Genomic DNA, 20,346 nt, shown 5'->3' with positions numbered 1-20,346 from the left:
GAAATCCAGAATAGATTTTTTTCATTTTTTTTACAAATAACTTCCCAGCTAAAATCAAAAACACTTTAGATATCCAAATGATTTTATTTTGTTTTATTAATAAAACAAGTATGAACTGACTCTTCACAACGAGCTTTGCAGATAAAGCTGAAAACTGGGTTTCTTTGGGGGTTTTAGAGAAAAAGAAAAAACATGACATAAGTGCTTAAGAGAGACAAAGAATTTAGCTTCTACCTAATTGCTTTTTAAAAACAATATACTATACTTTGGTAAAAAAAAAAAAAAAGAATCTTGATTTGTGACTGCATACATAATCAATACAAATGCCAATCTAAGGCATTAATGTAAGGCAACATGTAAAAAAAACTTCACAAAGAATAATAAACTATTCCACAATTAAGGTAAAATCATTACAATGGTAAACTTTTAAACCATCCGCATCAAACAAAAGCTTCACAGGACAAATGAAACCAAATAAAAAACAAGATACAAAGAGGACAGTCAACATTTTGTCTCACTTTACTAGAAATGTAAAGATGGCACTGTCCTTGTCGTCTTTTTTTGGAGGATATATTCTAAACTTCTGGCCAGGAGGAGATATGGTAAAGCACATACCTATATAAATATCTGCTGATTTGAAACAGGAATACTTTTAAAACATATTCATTCTGATCTTTGGAACACTCTAGAAAACCCAATTTATACTGCATAGCAAAGTACTCTGATTTCTGAAAGCCCTCGGGAAACAGTTGCCTTCCACCAAGCTGTACATAGACAACACCTTAATACAATTACCAAAGTCTTGTCTTCCATCCGATTTGAAAGCGTCTATTTTGATGCAAGTTTTAGGATGAACTGAAAAATTCATGGGTCTCGTGACGCTGAGGTGTAAAAGTCCCCAAATATTAAACCTACATTCCAGTTGTCAGATAAGATGTCATTCTGCTTCGGAGCTTTTTTTTCACCAGTCCAAGAGCTCTGGCATCCTAGAAAACTCGTCCATCGATTTTGCCGCATCTGCAGATCGTACACAGGGAAATCTGCATTTACACAAGCGATGAACAACAGACGGAGTGAACGAAGCTTCAGGACTGCAGAGTTTTCATACAACTGCCCCCCCCCCTTTTTTAACAGGATACTTAAAATTCTCACAGAAATCAAGTAAAGAGCTTAAAAGGGACACTGTGCTTATTGGTTTGAAAGAAAATGGAAACAAAACAAAGTTATTAAAGTCTATAAAGCTATACTTACAGGAAATATAAGTGTTTCATAGTGTGAGGAAGAAGGCATTTAAGGCACATTCAAAAATTATGTACAGTAAAAAGCTCAGGGGTATTTCCTCCCCCTATGTACTGTACACATAAAGCATGCAATTTATTTTACGTTCTTTTTACTGTAGATTGAAGAGACTGATAAGGGACACTACAGGGGAGAACGAGAGGCAGGTTTTGGTGGCAGAAATAACACTGAGTTTCCCCCAGCCATCCTATAGAAACAGAAACCAAACAAATAGTCCACAAGTAGTCTGTTAGTTTTCCCTTCAGGTGTGAGGTGACAGCTGACCAAAGTTCCCATTCCTGATTAGGCCATCACAAATCAGCAAAGGCACTCATGTTGGTTTTCGTGCGTGTGTGTGTGCCCTCACACTGCAGGACACCGATAATACTGTATAAGGAAGCAGCGAGGCATCCCCAGGGGTAAAGTCGCCCGTCGAGCGTTGAGCAGGGAAGGGGGATGACCCCACGCATGCAGAGACTCCAAGGTGAGGTATCATCCAACTCTGCTGGCTAAGTAAAGTAACACAACCTGTAAACACTATCCAGTCAAGCCTTCAGTATTCTACAAACCTCGGAGGAGGGGGGGGGGAAAGAAACAGGCCCAAAATGGAAAAAACTACAAACCCTGTCCATTCATTTTTCTTACCACTAGCAAAAGAAAAACCTTTCAAATCTAGTTTCTTTGACTCTCATAGAAAAGTGGAGCAGGGTGTTGGATATTGTCGGCGTCTTTGTGGCTCAGAAGTGCCGTGGGAACTCGCACTGTTCACAGCGGTTGAGGGCGGGGTGGTTGAGGAAGGTACAGGCAGTGCAGCTCCACTGCGTACCCTCGTCTTCCTCCTGGTCTGACTCTGGATAGATAGAGATATAGAGATAGAGAGATAGAGATAGTGAGAGATAGAGAGAGAGAGAGAGAGAGAGAGAGGCTTTAGTCACCCAACAGACTACAGAGAAACACACAGACATACAGGCAGCTGCAGGCAATGAACATCAATCAATGTGTTCTCAGACTGTCAAGGGTGAATCAATGTGTCAATCAATGTGCTGGTTTGTTTTTCAGCAATAAAGAATGAATTTTGTCACTGCACCACTGATGGTTTGAGTTGGCAGTTGTTGGTAGTTGCTGAATCACTGTGGTTCTTTTACCCTCCAGGATGTGTATTGCACAAGAAAATTATTAAAGGGGCAAGCCGCAGTTGAAACAATAAAAGCAGAGGGATGGGCCTGGAGAAATACAACCACTCTCAAATTCATAGACAGAGCTATGGATGCAAGTACTGACCATTGATGATATTAAAATGATAGATTTAACCATGTTGAGACTACAGTGTTTGTTTACATGCATTGTGTTTACATGGGAGTAAAACAAGCTTATTCTTTGAGTTTTGATGGGGTACAACAGTTGAACTAAGCTCCTGAGGCATTTATAAGTTATATTCTTCAATAATCAATGGGTATATATCATTAGTTTATATATATATCATTAGTTTTTTTTCATTAGTTTTAAGTCCAAAAATGGGATGTAGCAACTGCATATTGCCCTTTTAATGCTAAGAAAGTATCCAAGTGCTAAGAGAATCCTGTCAAATGTTCAAATAGCAGGAAAACCTTTCATCAACAAATGTGCTGAAGGGATGAAGTTATTTTCTAGTGGTCAATGGTGCTTTCTAAGTATGAAATGGCAAAACGTTACGTAAAGGTCATCTGTTGAAAGATTGTTATGGAGTGCAGGTTGGATGGACAGGACTGACCCAGTATGACGGAGGAAAGGGGAGAGGTTGGACCACTGGGACAGACAGAGGGACAGAGGGACAGACGGACAGAGCTACAGGTACCAACCCAGGGGGAGAGCAGCGGGAGGAGGAGGGGCAGAAGAGGGCTCCATGGTTAGCGTGGAGGTGACATTAAATATTCTTCCGTCTGTCCCCTGACCCTCTGGCTCTGACAGGTCCCAAGCACAGGATGGAGGGAAGGAATGAAGCAAGAGACGGAGGCGAGGAATGGCATGAAAACAAAGATGACATATGCAGAGGTGAAAACAACACCGCAAGTATGAATGAAAACACCAATGATGCCAGGTTTTACAGATACTTGAATGAAAACACTTAGGATGAAAGGTAACATACGTGATGAGAATGATCTAAACAACGCAGACTTCACCCAGATAGACAGAAATAACCCATGATAGAAACCATCACAAGTACAGATCTCAAGCCCCATTATCAATAGATATTCATCGATGAAACACCAAGAGAGGGGAAAGTGGAAGCGGAAGAGGTTGTCCAGAGGTGACCATGCAACCTTTCCTAAACTTACCAACACGTAAAGTACCTTTGGGTTTGGGTGGGACGGGACCTAGGAATCCAATGTTGTCATAGAAGTTATGAATTGCACTGGGATTAAAGTGGGGTCCTGCGACAAACAGGACAGAGACATCATAAGAAAAACTGAAAGCATCAGTACGCATAGCATACAAATATACAGTTGAAGTTGGAAGTTTACATACACCTTAGCCAAATACATCACAATTCCTGACATTTAATCCTGGTAAAAAATTCCCTATTTTAGGTCAGTTAGGATCATCACTTCATTTTAAGAATGTCAGAATAATAGTCGAGAGAATTATTTATTTCAGCTTTTATTTCTTTTATCACAGAAGTTTACATACACTCAATTAGTATTTGGTAGCATTGCCTTTAAATTGTTGAACCTGGGTCAAATGTTTCAGGTAGCCTTCCACAAGCTTAAGTTGGGTGAATTTTGTCCCATTCCTCCTGACAGAGCTGGTGTAACTGAGTCAGGTTTGTAGGCCTCCTTATTCGCATATGCTTTTTCAGTTCTGCCCACACATTTTCTATGGGATTGAGGTCAGGACTTTGTGATGGCCACTCCAAGACCTTGACTTTGTTGTCCTTAAGCCATTTTGCCACAACTTTGGATGTATGCTTGGGGTCATTGTCCATTTGGGACCAAGCTCTAACTTCCTGACCGATGTCTTGAGATGTTGTTTCAATATATCCACATAATTTTCCTTTATCGTGATGCTATCTATTTTGTGAAGTGCACCATACCCTCCTGCAGCAAAGCACCCCCACAACATGATGCAGCCACCCCTATGCTTCACGGTTGGGATGGTGTTCTTCAGTTTGCAAGCCTCACCCTTTTTCCTCCAAACATAACAATGGTCATTATGGCCAAACAGTTATATTTTTGTTTCATCAGACCAGAGGACATTTCTCCAAAAAGTATGATCTTTGTCCCCATGTGCAGTTGCAAACCGTAGTGTGGCCTTTTAATGGCAGTTTTGGAGCAGTGGCTTCTTCCTTGCTGAGCGGCCTTTCAGGTTATGTCGATATAGGACTCGATTAACTGTGGAAATAGATAATTTTGGTCCAGTTTCCTCCAGCATCTTCACAAGGTCCTTTGCTGTTGTTTTGGGATTGATTTTTTTGCACCAAAGTACATTCAGCTCTAGTAGACAGAACAAGTCTCCTTCCTGAGTGGTATGTCGGCTGCGTTGTCCCATGGTGTTAATACTTGCATACTATTGTTTGTACAGATGAACGTGGTACCTTCAGGCATTTGGAAATTGCTCCCAAGGATGAACCAGACTTGTGGTTGTCTACAATAGTTTTTCTGAGGTCTTGGCTGATTTCTTTTGATTTGCCCATGATGTCAAGCAAAGAGGCACTGTGTTTGAAGGTAGGTCTTGAAATACATCCACAGGTACACCTCCAATTGACTCAAATTACGTCAATTAGCCTATCAGACGCTTCTAAAGCCATGACATCCTTTCTGGAATTTTCCAAGCTGTTTAAAGGCAAAGTCAACTTAGTGTATGTAAACTTCTGACCCACTGGAATTGTGATACAGTGAATTATAAGTGAAATAATCTGTCTGTAAACAATTGTTCGAAAAATGATGTGTGTCATGCACAAAGTAGATGTCCTGACCGACTTGATAAAACTATAATTTGTTAACAAGAAATGTGCGGAGTGGTTGAAAAACGTGTTTTAATGACTCCAACCTAAGTGTATTTAAACTTCTGACTTCATCTGTACATGCAACAGTCAGACATACAGCAGCAACTGTGTAGGAGTCACAGACCAATAAAGCAAGAGACTGCAGTCTAACACACAAAGACAAATAAAGAACTCAGAAAACAAAGCCATGACTCTTTAGTCTTCACAAATCCATCTATTGAAAAGAAGCCATATTCAATTCTGAGCCACCTTAAATTCTCCATTCACCTGTGTGACTGTGCTAGCTGGTGTATTACTCCTGTCGGCCGTGGAGAGCGGCCAGGTGGGCTATAAATCCCTTGTTACCAACCAGCAACAGGATGCAATTCAGGAAACAACTGGTAGTTAACATTACAATGGCAGCACCTTGACTGCGTGTGCCGAGGGGATGTGACCAGACCAGGCCTGGCAGAGGCAGACAGACCTACTACTGTACAGCTGTACTGAACACAGGTCATGCCTCCCCGCTCTGCTTCGCTCTGTTGTAGTCCACATTAGTTTCCCCTCTCTGACTCTCTCGCTGTCTCTAGAGAGCTACCCATTATAACATACAGAAATATGACTAAACAATGAAATATGACGACCCGGGCTATACGAAGGAGCCGATCTTAAAGCAACAAAGACAGCACGTTAAAACACCATGAACACACTGGACGTACAGCACACGCATGCACACCGCACACAGAGAGCTGGTGTCACGTTCATCCCAACACCGGCAAGCACGCTGACAAAGCGCACCCCACGAAACCAAGCCGAGCTGCCTACCTCTTGTTTGAAGATCGATTTCTTTGGTTAAAAGGTCGATGTCAATCTGCAGTATCCTGTTTTTGCATCGTAACTGCTGCATTTCCTCAATCTGATAAGAGAGAAGGAAACAGGGTCATATAAACCGCCATTTACAGGCAGGCAGCAGCATGGTATGCTGATGAGGCACAGTGGAGGAGTAGAGAGACTGAGAGCCTCGGCACATGCTGTTCGGTACAGACTCACAACACAAGCCTGTAATAAGTCAACGGAGGTGCACGGAGCCAAGTGGGCTAACAGTGTCAGGAAGAGAGTTATCTCCAGGTCTCCCTGGCCTAGTGAATACACAGAAAACACAAGAGCTACTGAGTTCAACTCCAGGCTTTTAACTTTAACCTTCCACGTCCTCTTTTCGCGGCCCTGACAAACACACAGTGATAGTTGACTCCAAAAAATGCTGATTCAACAGAAAACTCAGAGCACCACTTGATTTGTGGTCTGATATCGTTCAATAAACCCACAGCTGCGCGCTTAACGTAAACCTGACATTGGGTGAAAAAATTCAAAGGGAGGGTGTGTGTTTTTTGAATTGCCCCAAAGAATCATGGTTTCCTTAGAAAATACATTAAATACACCACGCGACTCAGGAGCGTATTGTCGAGTCAAATTGCCGAAGACCTCTACTAAGACAGTTGAATACAGCTGCTGCACAAGGAAAGGAACATTGATGTTCTCGTCGCTGTAGTATCTCTCTGTGGGAGAGTAGTGTGTGTAGTGGGAGAGCAGTGTCTGTAGTGGGAGAGCAGTGTCTGTAGTGGGAGAGCAGTGTGTGTAGTGGGAGAGCAGTGTCTGTAGTGGGAGAGCAGTGTCTGTAGTGGGAGAGCAGTGTGTGTAGTGGGAGAGCAGTGTGTGTAGTGGGAGAGCAGTGTCTGTGCGGACTTACCGAGGGGATTTGGGACTGGGAGTTGGATCGTTCTAGCCGTCTCCTAGTCAGGTCGTTCTCCATCTCGTTGACCTCCTCTTTTAGCTTCTCCAGCGTCCTCTTTTTTAACTCCAGCTCATGCCACAGCCGGTCCATACGGGCCTTCTGGTGAACCAACAGGGCTACAAGATACATAGTACACATTAACCCTGTGACATGGGGACAGACTGATGGCTTATCTCTGACTGCTGAAGTACATGCTTACAGCACAGGCTTATGGTGTGTTTGAAGAACCGCAAAAGCTAGATACATTTCCCTTTTGGAAATAACGCTACGTGCAGTGGGGCTGAGTAAGAATCATACAGTAGCATAATTGTTCTTCATTTCATGGCCTATTTTAGAAAGGGCTTCTGGTGGGAGTGAACAATGATCCCGGGGAAAAACGTGCACAAAACAAATCCTAAGAAGTGTTACATTGTCTTATAACGCATTCATGACATGCTATATGCTATGAGGAAATTAGGCATCCCTGCTTTAATTCATTCATTCCCTACACAGAAAGACCAAAGTAAACAACAAACATAATACACACACCCCCCCCTCCCCACCACTCAGAAGTAAGCTTTGTGTTTTTCCAGACAGACGAGGAATGCATGTAGAGGGCTGCAGTGAAAGATAAGGGGCAGAAGGCACAGCCTCAGGGCCGGGGAGAGAGAGGAGAGAAGCCCCACAGTAGTCACAGCAGCAGCAATAAGCGTCTAGCAAAGGCCACAGGCACCGACTCGCACGTAATCCAGTCAAAGTCCAAAAAAGGAAACGCTGCGCTCCAACACATTTGACTCACACCGCCGCAGTCCAAGGGCTGTCAGCGCAAACCCAGCATTATAGCAGCCGATTCATGCTCCAATCACACCCCTCCCCTATGCGAGTCACCTTCAACAATTCATCTCCTCCCTCAAATCAGGCTGCGATGAAGCACGGTTTTAAGGCCAAGAGGTTTTTAATGAGACAAACGTTGATGCAATTTGGCTTTAAAAAAAGCATTAATGTCAATATTACGGAAATCAAAGTTAAAAGCAGGCATAAACGATACGCAATAGTCAAATGACTTTCTTGGCAGAATGCAGTGGAAAAGGCATTTCCTACTGGTGGACAAAAATGCATTCTATTCCTTACTGTCATGGGGGAAAGTTATTCTCAAAAATGGATGTTATGTCTCTTTGGCCACAGGGATACCATAGTTCAACTGAAACAATTGCACAACTAACTGTATCCGGATGTGTGTTTGTGGGTGAGTGTCTATACTTCCTAGTGACAGACCGTGACTGTCGACAAAGCAAAGCAGCTAACGGCTGAGATTTTAGTAACCCTGATCCTGTCTTACCTTGTGTGTATGCAGCGTCGTCTGAACCCATGCTGAGTCTGCGTGGCTCGCTGGGCCTCTCCCTGTATGCAGACAGAGGGTCTGAGAGATGATGGGGCTCTGGCTCCACAAAATGGTGGTCTGACGGGAGGCTGAGGAGGTTGGTGGCCTCAAAGGTAGGGGAAACGACGCCAGGGGACACTGCTGGGGGCTTGTTGGGGGACACTGTGATTTTGAAAGTGTACTTGGTGTTGGGCTGGGTGACCACCACCCTGGGCGAGGTGGCCGTGCCTGCCCCTCCCATAGACGCGCGAGACTTGGGTGGGTGGTGGTGGATGTAGGCGGGGCCCATGCTCACCTGGCCCCCCATATTCCGGGCCCCCTGCGACCCGTGCGGAGGAGGTTGAGCAGAGATGTAGACGGTTGGAGGATTTCTGCCTCCACCGTCATCGTTATTAGCAGTAATGTAAAACTTGGGCTGGGAGCGAGAGCCGGTTGGGACCATGACGGCCTCGTCAGAAGGGGTGGTAGTAGCAGCGGTGGGCGGGCTGGCAGAGATGTAAACAGTGGGCTGGCTGCGGCTTAGGCCCGGGCCTCCGATGGACAGGGGGGTAGTGGTGGTGCCAGGGGCTGCCCCGACAGAGGAGGAGGATGATGGGCAGGAGGAGGAGGTGGAGGAGTTGGAGCGGGGGCTGCTGCTGGTGCGCAGTGTGGTCGTGGTGGAGTTGCTCCTCTGAGGAGATTCAAGTTTGATCTCTATCTGGTTCTTGCGCGGTCCGGTGGAGATGTTCTGGATGTTGTACTGGCTGAAGGAGGACATGCCAGAGGGCATGACCGAGGACGAGGCACCAGAGGAGGAGGCCTGACCTCCAGAGGGGGCCTGGAGGATAGAGGGGGCCTGTGGGTTGGTAGGGGAGCTGATGGGCATGTAGACATGGGAGGTCTGGTGGCCCTGTGACTGGTGCTGTGAGGTATGTGAGGAGCCGTGCTGGTGCTGCTGGCAGGAAGGGCCTGTCCGGGAGCCAGGCAGTGAGGTGGGATGGGAGATCTGATAGATCTGCTGCTGGGGCTGGGAGGTGGGGCTGTACTGGGCCCTGCCAGCCTGCTGCTGCTGGCTTTGCCGGGTCGTACCGCCGGGCTGGGTCACATAAGGCCTGATGTAGATAGAGTTACCCTGTGGGCTGCTCAGTCCGGATTGTGTATGGGGCCCGCCGTGTATGTGCAAAGAGGTGGGGGTGTTGCGTCCCGTCTGGATGTTGGGGGCCAGGGTGACGGTGATGGGGTTGAAGCGGGGCGTCTGCTGGCCATGATGGCCCATGGACTGCCCTTTGCCCCCCAGCTGGTAGAGTCCCAGGTGCTGGGGCGGCTGGGGCTTGCGCGTAGGCTCCATCACGGCAAACGCATTGAGGCTGGAGGGTGCCTGCACAGGGGCTGACTGGGGCTCCTGCTGGAAGAAGTCACTGTTGGGGGTCTGTCCTGTCTGGAGGGGCCCGTCACTCAGGCTGTGGGACAGAGTCCTGCTGCCGTTCATCCTCAGGCCGTCCCGTCCCGGGGCCGCATGCACATTTTGAAACTGAGACTGCAGGCCCAGGTTCAGCTGGGTCATGTGATTGCGGAGCCTGATGAAGCTGGGGTCGTCGTTGTTGCTGAGGTTGCCTCCTTCGCTGTACAAGTACCCCGGGCTCACCTGAGACAGGTACTCACAACAGGCGTCCAAATTGTTGTCGTTCTGAGGAAAAGAGAAGCTTCAAAATCAGTCATTTGTGATATATCAGCTAAATATATTTTGGTGGGTAAAACCTATGGATTGGAAAGGAGGATACCCCAGACTCACCTGCAGAACACACTGGGAAACAACACCCTCTGGAACTTCAGGGAACTTCTGGCGCAGGTCGTGCAAAACCCGGATGTCAATCTGGTGGCTTCCCTGGGCCATTCGTGTACTGCCAGGTCAGGACTGCTCTGCTCGCTCCGTTCAGCACACTGACGACGCCTCAGTGGTGGCAGCACCTCAGCCACAACTTGAGCATCTTCTGGAAAACAGACGCTTCGGTTAGTCGCCCCCCAGTTGTAACTGAACAGACACACATGTAGCCGTTTCTGGGTTTCCCTACTATTCTCATACACACCCTCTCTTGGTCTACACAGAGTAAAGAGACAGTGTGTACTGTACCGGTACCAGTCTGTGTTTTGAAAGTATGTTAATGACAAGGTAGGCCTATGCGTGACGCAGTGACAGGGAAGGAGGGAGCACACAGCAGCCTGTTCAAACTTCATACTGGTGAAAAAACACCAGTCAGACATTTTGAGGTCGCCTGTTTCATCACGGTGGGGGGAGCTCTCAAAACAATATTTCAGAAATCCTTTTTAAAATAGGAAAGGCTTTCATTTTCACAACCCTTCCCCTCCCCAAAATCATATTAATAAAAGAGTAGGAAACCACCTCGGACTATTGAGGAAGCAAAAGCCTTTCCAACCGATCTTAACATCAACATTGTCTTATTAAGGACAGAGCAGACCCAAACAGTAGCTCCCAGAACTGTAGCAATCTGCACACGATCGTCAGTTAAGTCAATGCTACAGAGGAGCTTTGAGGCAAGCAAAAAAACACCGCTTTACCTCCGACAGACCAGCGTCATTCACACTGAGCGACAGGGCCACACGGTGTGGATGATGCTGACCTTCTCAAGAGCACGGAATTGAGGGTCTTTTGACCCTGGTGAATATTTAGCCTAGATATACAGAGTCGTGGAGAATAGTGGATGTTCACGAGAATAGCACAGTGTAGCTTGGTTAATGTCTTTCGCACATGCCCACACTCTGGAGCTATTTCTAACCACACTCAATCAAAACGTCCTCAAGCGGGAGGCTCAGAATTTGCCAATTCAAAACATTGCGCTGTAGGCCCCGAAAAAACCTGCAGAGATGAATACAGTGTGGGTGGAGGATGAGCATTCTGGATTCTCTCAAAGTTATAGGTCCCTTGATGGTAATCCAATCCATCAGATTGGACGTCGGGCCAAATTAAATCCAGAAGCGACTTTAAAAATATTAAACACAAAGTATGACCGTCTGATAAGAGGAGTGAGACATTGCAGCTTTGAGGCACATTACTCCTGTTGTGCCAAGGAAATGACATAGCAAGTAGCAGTGCTGTCTTATCTGAGCTGGGAGCATGTGTAATGTCATAACTGAGGAGATGTCAATCTGGATGACAAAACATCCCACCAGAACTGATGATAACAGTGGGAGGAGTCACAGGGCTACTGTCAGAAGAGGGAGCCAGCAGCAACAGGGCTCTGGAACAGCCTGAGACTGACTCAAACGAGACCGGCTGGGATAACATCTGAAAACTGGCAGGATATTGACTTGGATGATACAATGAAACAACTAGCCCAATCGTGACACACTATTGCAATGTGTCCTCACATGAGAAAAACGTGTAAATCATGTTTCAGAGATTGAGACACAGAACAACAAAGGCTGGGTACATCATTTTCTTTCAGCCCAGGCACTCAAACTGTCAGTCAATGCCTTCTTTTGTCCTTTGCAATACAAGGAAATGGAAGGTTTTGCAATCACACCAAACAGACTGAAGAATTAATTTCACTGCATAAAAAGACGAGCAAAGGAGTAAGCAGGAAGGAGAGGCTCTCTCTGCAAATACAAACTAGAGGAATATAAGTTTGCCATATCACAGATTACATGTTTGAAGAAAACGTAACCGCCTCCAGCTAATAAGGTCTATGGAAAACAAGGCTTTGATGTTTCAATCACCGAGCCAAAGCTGGGGCTCCTCAACACTACTAACACACATCTACCTAGTGTGATTTAGAAACAGGAGCATAGGTCAGCCCAAAGGGCATAGTGGTGAACTCTTATGATTCACCATTCAGGCTCTTCTCGTAGGCTGGGCTGCAGGACTAGTCTGTCTGTGGGAAAGGAAATTCACTACTTGGCAACTGACCCAACTACAGGTCAACATTGTGGTTAGAGTTTTTTTCCAGCCTTCAAAAAACAAAAAAAGGTCCACACTTCCTTATTGCACATAATTACAGCCCAAAAAGAAAAGGCCCTGGTTTGGCTCAGCTTCACAGCCACTCCTAGGCCTGTGGAGGGAGGGAGCAAAGGGGGGGGGGGTGGTCATAGGTCCTGAGAGGAGAACTATGGAACCAGGGAGATAAATAAACAAAGCTCCCATTGCAGAGCTGTTATTCCCAGTGCCAGAGCACTGACCCGCAGCTCCAGGCTAATTTCTGAAGGTAACAGCCCCTGCCACGCTCTTGTCAATGGACTCATTCACTCAGTATGAGTGGGTGCACCATAAAAATGTCCGCTTCAATTAGAGAAAAAATGTAATGGGTATTAACGATCAATGTACAGGAGCCTTAAGTGGAGAGATTGTAACTGGACACAGTGCTGTCGCAGCATTCCTGACATTTTTATTTATTTATTTGACCTTTATTTAACTAGGCAAGTCAGTTAAGAACAAATTCTTATTTTCAATGACTGCCTAGGAACAGTGGGTTAACTGCCTGTTCAGGGGCAGAATGACAGATTTGTACCTTGTCAGCTCAGGGATTTGAACTTGCAACCTTCCGGTTACTAGTCCAACGCTCTAACCACTAGGCTACCCTGCCGCCCCACATTAAAAAGGCATGGCAACTAATATATATTCTAAACAAACAAGTTATAGCCTACTTCATCTATGTCATTTTATGTTCATATGGAGATGATGAACGCAACTTTGTTACAACCTGAGGTGTGTTACTTTCCTGATCTGGTGTGTAGCTGCAGTAGGTAAAGTTCACAGCTTCTATAAATGAGAACCTGGAGGGTTGTAGGTCCAAGGTAACCCTATTTGTGGGGATCAGATATCATGATATATGGCCAGCACATTTTACTCTGATTGATAGAAAATAGAGGCCCACTACGCAGCCAGCCAGCCATTCCCTCCATCAGTGCCCCGTGCCTAACACACCTTTCAACACGGCCAGTCCCCTAGGTTAAACCAGCTGGTACATCTTCTGGTTTATGCCATCGACACGCCAAGGCCATTACCACGGTGAAAATCCCTATAAATCCCACAGTCTTCAATCAGAGCAGTTCTCTGCAGCGTCAGGCACCAGGCAGCAACACGGCTTGGAATGTCTAACTACCTCGCAGTCCAGCGAAATTTAAACAAATAAAGGGACTAATTGGCAGTGGACGCTCTGAGGCCTGCTGGCAGGGGCCCCAGTACTCCAGTGTGGCCACGTGGTACACACACACACACACGCACGCTACCGTGCAAACACACATCTGCTGTGGGTCAAGGTACGACGACCGAATCATTCACTTCAATATTTGGGGCCAAGCACAATTGTGAACAAAGGAGTGTTGTCAAATCCTCAAAATCAGTGCTACACCTGAGAGCTTCAAGGCCTCATTCAACAACCCAACATTTCTAACTATCCAAGGAATATTTGAACATTGGAGTGAGTACAAGAAATCCTATTCCAAATACACTGAGTATAAAAAACATCAGGAACTCTTTCCATGACATAGACTGACCAGGTGAACCCAGGTGAAAGCTATGCTCCCTTATTGATGCCCCCTGTTAAATCCACTTCAGTGTACTGTAGATGAAGGGGAGGAGACAGGTTAAAGAAGGATTTTCAAGAGACAATTGAGACATTGATTGTGTATGTGTGCCATTCAGAGAAGGCACAAAATATTTAAACTGGGTATGGTAGGTGCCAGGCACACTGGTTTGAGTGTGTCAAAAACTGCAAAGCTGCTGGGTTTTTCACGCTCAACAGTTTCCTGTGTGTATCAAGAATGGTCCACCACCAAAAAGACATCCAGCCAACTTGAGACAACTGCGGGAAGCATTGGAGTCAACATGGGCCAGTAATCTCTGTGGAATGCTTGACACCTTGTAGTCCATGCCCCAACTATTGGAAGTGGTTCCTAATGTTTTGTACACTCAGTTGTATATTAAATCCATTTAAGCAGCAGATCATCTGAGAAATATTAGTTCATGTTTAAAATATTTACAAATGAGTCCCATTTTGATGCACTGTGGTTCAGACCACCGTCAACAGCTTGTCTTAAAGGGTAGGTAGGAAGCATGAGTTTTTAGTCACCAAAGTAACAACACAGTGTGGTCAAAGACTTAAGTAACTTAGTTGTTGTCACAATCTGGTTACCTATAACTACACTGCTCAAAAACAATAAAGGGAACACTAAAATAACACATCCTAGATCTGAATGAATTAAATATTCTTATTAAATACTTTTTTCTTTACATAGTTGAATGTGCTGACAACAAAATCACACAAAAATGATCCATGGAAATCATATTTATCAACCCATGGAGGTCTGGATTTGGAGTCACACTCAAAATTAAAGTGGAAAACCACACTACAGGCTGATCCAACTTTGATGTAATGTCCTTAAAACAAGTCAAAATGAGGCTCAGTAGTGTGTGTGGCCTCCACGTGCCTGTATGACATCCCTACAATGCCTGGGCATGCTCCTGATGAGGTCTGGACAGTCTGTGGTGCAACGTGGTGTTGGTGGATGGAGCGAGACATGATGTCCCAGATGTGCTCAATTGGATTCAGGTCTGGGGAATGGGCGGGCAAGTCCATAGCATCAATGCCTTCCTTTTGCAGGTACTGCTGACACACTCCAGCCACATGAGTTCTAGCATTATCTTGCATTAGGAGGAACCCAGGGCCAACCGCACCAGCATATGGTCTCACAAGGGGTCTGAGGAACTCATCTCGGTACCTAATGGCAATCAGGCTACCTCTGGCGAGCACATGGAGGGCTGTGCGGCCCTCTAAAGAAATGCCACCCCACACCATGACTGAACCACCGCTAAACCGGTCATGCTGGAGGATGTTGCAGGCAGCAGAACGTTCTCCACGGTGTCTCCAGACTCTGTTACGTCTGTCACATGCGCTCAGTGTGAACCTGCTTTCATCTGTGAAGAGCACAGGGCGCCAGTGGCTAATTTGCCAATCTTGGTGTTCTCTGGCAAATGCCAAATGTCCTGCACAGTGTTGGGCTGTAAGCACAACCCCCACCTGTGGACGTCGGGCCCTCATACCACCCTCATGGAGTCTGTTTCTAACCGTTTGAGCAGAAACATGCACATATTTTTGGCCTGCTGGAGGTCATTTTGCAGGGCTCTGGTAGTGCACCTCCTGCTCCTCCTTGCACAAAGGCGGAGGTAGCGGTCCTGCTACTGGGTTGTTGCCCTCCTACGGTCTCCTCCACGTCTCCTGATGTACTGGCCTGTCTCCTGGTAGCGCCTCCATGCTCTGGACACTACGCTGACAGACACAGCAAAACTTCTTGCCACAGCTTGCATTGATGTGCCATCATGGATGAGCTGCACTACCTGAGCCACTTGTATGGGTTGTAGACTCCGTCTCATGCTACCACTAGAGTGAAAGCACCGCCAGCATTTAAAAGTGATCAAAACATCAGCCAGGAAGCATAGGAACTGAGAAGTGGTGTGTGGTTATCACCTGCAGAACCAGTCCTTTATTGGGGGTGTCTTGCTAATTGCCTATATTTTCCAACTGTTGTCTATTCCATTTGCACAAGCGCATGTGAAATCTATTGCCAATCAGTGTTGCTTCCTAAGTGGACAGTTTGATTTCACAGAAGTGTGATTGACTTGGAGTTACATTGTGTTGTTTAAGTGTTCCCTTTATTTTTTTGAGCAGTGTACAAACATAGTTATGTTTTGGGTTGTTTACATATTTATTAACTTATTTATGGATATCTTCTAAACTACCCACAATTTGTGTCGTCACGATAGCAGAATTTTGACTTCGATACCGATACCAAGTTTAGTGTAACGATACTCTATACCATCGTGATACTCGATACCAAAACGATACCCCAAAAATAAAAAAACGTATTACCCAAAGTCACAGAATGGCACTTGATCCAGACAGATCAACTCTCGCTACTGCTCTGTTCAACTGTTGGGCATCTTTTGAGTTCAATATCATTACATTAGAACATTTGTAAGTCAATTTTTTAGAGACAGACATGTACGCATTCATTAATAAATTATACAATCATGCAATAAATTTGACTTTGTTTTTACCAATAAATGGTAAATCTCTATTGATAAACTGGGTAAATCAAGATGTATCTTAGGTCTATTCCCAATACAGGTGAATGCCTATTACTCACTCGGAATATGTGCATGCATTGAGGCTACAGATGACAATGTTTTCCATTTAGGACTTATTTTATTGGAAACTGCTAGGAGAACATATTATTTTATTGTACTGATCAACAACATTTGCATAGAAGAAGCAATCTTTTATTTGATAAAAATATGCACTCTCTCTCAGGCTGTAGAATCTGACTTCGTGGCTATGGCATCTAGTGGAAACCTAACGAAGGCGAGGGAGACGAGGAAGTGAATGAGCTTAGGTGGCGAGGGAGACAAAATTAATTAATCATGTTTTTCGGTGACAATCAGCTTCGAAATCAGTATATTTTGCATTATGGTTAGCATTTTATCACAAACAAAGTACTAGGGTAGTGAACTCTGCCGTAAGCTAGCAAGGAAGGTTAGCCTACAATTAATACTGGAAACTACCGGTGTCGTCTTGCATTGTAAAAGCGTTCTAGCCTTTACGGACATTGTTTCAACATTTCTGCATGCCGTGTCGCATTATTCAAGTATGTTAACATCTGTGCAGCCTGAGTGGGGAGCCAACAGCAGCCCAGACAGCTCTACAAATGAATGAGCAAGTGGAGCAGGCCCTTTCTTAGCTCTGTAGAGGCTGCATCAATACAGACGGGATCCTCTTAATCACGAGACACATTTGACAGAAGTACTGAACATAACAACAATTCTAGTACCTAATGTTTTGTACACTCGGTTGTATATTAAGTCCATTTAAGCAGCAGATCATCTGAGAAATATTAGTTCATGTTTAAAATATTTACAAATGAGTCCCATTTTTGTTGTACTGTGGTTCAGACCACCTTCAACAGCTGGTGTACATCAGATTACAGCCAGGATGGAAACAGCTCATCTTAAAGGGTCGTTTTTATTTACCAGCTTTTACTCATGTAGTTAGCATGTTGGTAGGGCTAACGCTAGCAGGCTAGTTGGCTAGAGACCTTGCAAGCTGATTTGTAACTGTAACGGCTCTCATTTGTAGAATGAAGAGTGGACCAAGGCGCAGCGTGGTATGTGCACATCGTAACATTATTGATGACACCAAACAAAATAACAAAGTCAAAAAACGAAAGCGCACAGTTCTGTCACGCTACAGAAACTAAACAGAAAACAAGATCCCGCAAAAGGAAAATGACAACTTATATATGATCCCCAATCAGAGACAACGATAGACAGCTGCCTCTGTTTGGGAACCACACTCGGCCAAAAACAAAGAAATAGAAAACATAGACTTTCCCACCAGAGTCACACCCTAACCAAACATAGAGAATAATAAGGATCTCTAAGGTCAGTGCGTGACAGTAACAATAAATTCATAAAGTATTTGCTTGTAAATTGGGTGAAAATGTAATTGAAACCAGTAGTCATGAGTGGAAACTATTGGTTTAATTTGAGGTTATACATTTAAAGTTATTTCTGTAGGAGTTAACATTATAGAGAATAGGCTGGCTTGCCGGGTCCTCCATATTACGTCACACCCCCGCAAAAATATTTTCCTGCATGACTTCAGACATGACTTGAGGTGTAACTTTGCATTGGGACCTGATGCGTATATTAATGCCAATCCATAAATTACATGTGGTTACGTTTATGCTACCTACCCTTTAAAGCTTGGTGTACCTCAGATTAAATCCATGATGGCAACAAGCTGAAGCCAGGCACACAGAGGGGACTAAGTCGCCCTCTCTCTAACACACACATGTTCATATTCATCCACCCACGCACACATGCTCACACACACACACACACACTTCGTCTTCTGGAAGCATGGAACCTGACCCATTCTTTAACATAGATATTGTTTTGATTCAACACTGTGAGGAACTTTCACCTTCACGAAAGGATTTTGAAAGCTTAAGCCTGAATGGAAACTTCATTGAGATGCCTGGTCTTATTAACAGAGAAGCATTTATACAGCAAAGACCTCACAGAGCCTCCCCTCTCGAAAATCAAGGTGGTTTACCACTACATTAATGTCATATTGTTAAACAGAATGAACATCTAGACTTTAAGAGAGAACACACTGCACTGAATGTTGATGTGCCGATTAACTGGTGTTCGTTTCGGCTTGCTGACTGCGTGGTGTGTTTTGGGGACCACCTGCAGATAGCGTCTGACTGATGACATTTGCTCGCGTTTACATGTAGAATCGGTTTCCCTGTCGGGACAAAAAAATGATACTTTAGGTCAATCAGAGAGCATGAGTGGGGAGCGTAAAGGACAGCCAACAAGAAGTAAAAGAGGCTACTTTTCCAGGTGACATCTACCCCCTTGCAGCTTGCTAAATGAGCCAGTCACACTTCACATGCATTATAGGCAATGGGATGGTAGCTAGCTAAGTGCACAATGCACACAACACTAAACACTAAATAATTCCTCAAAGCTAGCTAGCTGGCCACTGTAGCTCCAGGTAACTGCCAAAATTACATTTACATTACATTTAAGTCATTTAGCAGACGCTCTTATCCAGAGCGACTTACAAATTGGTGCATTCACCTTATGACATCCAGTGGAACAGTCACTTTACAATAGTGCATCTAAATCTTAATCTTAAATCTTAATCTTAAAATAAATGGAAACACTTGAATAAATGAGGGATACAAAGTATATTGAAAGCAGGTGCTTCCACACGTGTGGTTCCTGAGCTAATTAAGCAAATAACATCATGCTTAGTTAGGGTTATGTATCAAAATGCTGGGCATGCCATTATTTTGGCTACGATCATGGCTTATGCCCCTATAGGATGACAATGCCCCCATCCACAGGGCACGAGTGGTCACTGAATGGTTTGATGAGAATGAAAACATATGTAAACCATATGCCATGATCGTTTCAGTCTCAAACACCTATGGGAGATTCTGGAGTGGCACCTGAGACAGCCTTTTCCACCACCATCAACAAAACACCAAATTGTGGAATTTCTCGTGGAAGAATAGTGTTGCATCCCTCCAAAGGTGCATTGAAGCTGTTCTGGCTCATGGTGGCCCAACGCCCTATTAAGACACTTTATGTTGGTGTTTCCTTTATTTTAGCAGGTACTTGTAGTATTGACATTATAATTAAATCACAATGGATTAGATTCCATGAAGTAGCTGCCTGTGTTAACTGCCAAGAGTTACTGCAGTGTCTTTGGCTAGCTAGCTATGTTGTGCTGGCTAGCAAATGACATGCTAACCGTTTAGTTAGCAAAAAATGTGGCTATGGTCTGGCTAGGGAATTAAATTGTTTCTTTGTCGTCTTGCTAATAAGTTATCTAGCTGTGGCTATCTGGCTAGAATCAACAAGTGCTTTCTACAACGATAGCAACATTAGCGCTGCAAGCTAGTTAGCTAACATTGGCTACCTACAAAGCAACACATACAGGGAAACTAAGCTCAAGAATGCAACGCTACTGCCACCTTCTGGTTTGGAGTATTTTAACAAGGCTGTTTGTTGGCTTCAAGGTCTGTGCTATGTGAACACAAACTGATTGAATGCCAACCCTCTGTTCGGAAGTACTAAGTACGCTCGGCAAGAAAATGTTTGGCAATCCTACCGGTGTGTCTCAGTCCTAATAGAAAGTACGATCACACGACTGCATTTTTAGCAAAAACTAAAACCAGACTCTCATATAATCGCATATAGAATTCGTATCTAGAATCTCTTGCCAAACTAATATATATATCTACACAACAGTATGATTCTGTGGGTTTTTTCCTCTATGTACATTGTCACTTTAAATGTAAGCGTTTTTTTAACACACATGCACAGTGCACAAATGCTTATCGTTTTAAACCTCTGTCATTACGGATAAAAACCAATCTACTGTATAA

The 20,346-nt window shown here is 44.6% G+C and overlaps 1 protein-coding gene across 14 annotated transcripts in view; it reads right to left on the bottom strand.

Annotated features, from left to right (window-relative positions):
- Window positions 1–64: 64 nt before the first annotated feature.
- LOC123995018 (TGF-beta-activated kinase 1 and MAP3K7-binding protein 2-like) overlaps window positions 65–20,346 on the bottom strand; it is a 74,900-nt gene continuing 54,618 nt past the window's right edge. The window contains exons 2-8 of one of the 14 annotated variants that reach the window (XM_046298220.1): window positions 10,163–10,361; window positions 8,350–10,057; window positions 6,987–7,147; window positions 6,065–6,155; window positions 3,594–3,689; window positions 3,117–3,218; window positions 65–2,128 (exon numbers count right to left, since the gene is read on the bottom strand). In XM_046298220.1, the coding sequence (XP_046154176.1) occupies window positions 2,016–2,128; window positions 3,117–3,218; window positions 3,594–3,689; window positions 6,065–6,155; window positions 6,987–7,147; window positions 8,350–10,057; window positions 10,163–10,264 (2,373 nt within the window). In that variant the 5' untranslated portion in view covers window positions 10,265–10,361 and the 3' untranslated portion in view covers window positions 65–2,015. Of the gene's footprint in view, window positions 2,129–3,116; window positions 3,219–3,593; window positions 3,690–6,064; window positions 6,156–6,986; window positions 7,148–8,349; window positions 10,058–10,162; window positions 10,362–20,346 lie in introns of those variants that run through there. The other 13 variants (XM_046298223.1, XM_046298224.1, XM_046298222.1 and 10 more) reach the window with 13 other exon arrangements.

Source organism: Oncorhynchus gorbuscha, linkage group LG14 (genome assembly GCF_021184085.1).
Source record: "Oncorhynchus gorbuscha isolate QuinsamMale2020 ecotype Even-year linkage group LG14, OgorEven_v1.0, whole genome shotgun sequence".
NCBI lineage: Eukaryota > Metazoa > Chordata > Actinopteri > Salmoniformes > Salmonidae > Oncorhynchus > Oncorhynchus gorbuscha.
This window is presented reverse-complemented; position numbering and strand designations above follow the sequence as displayed.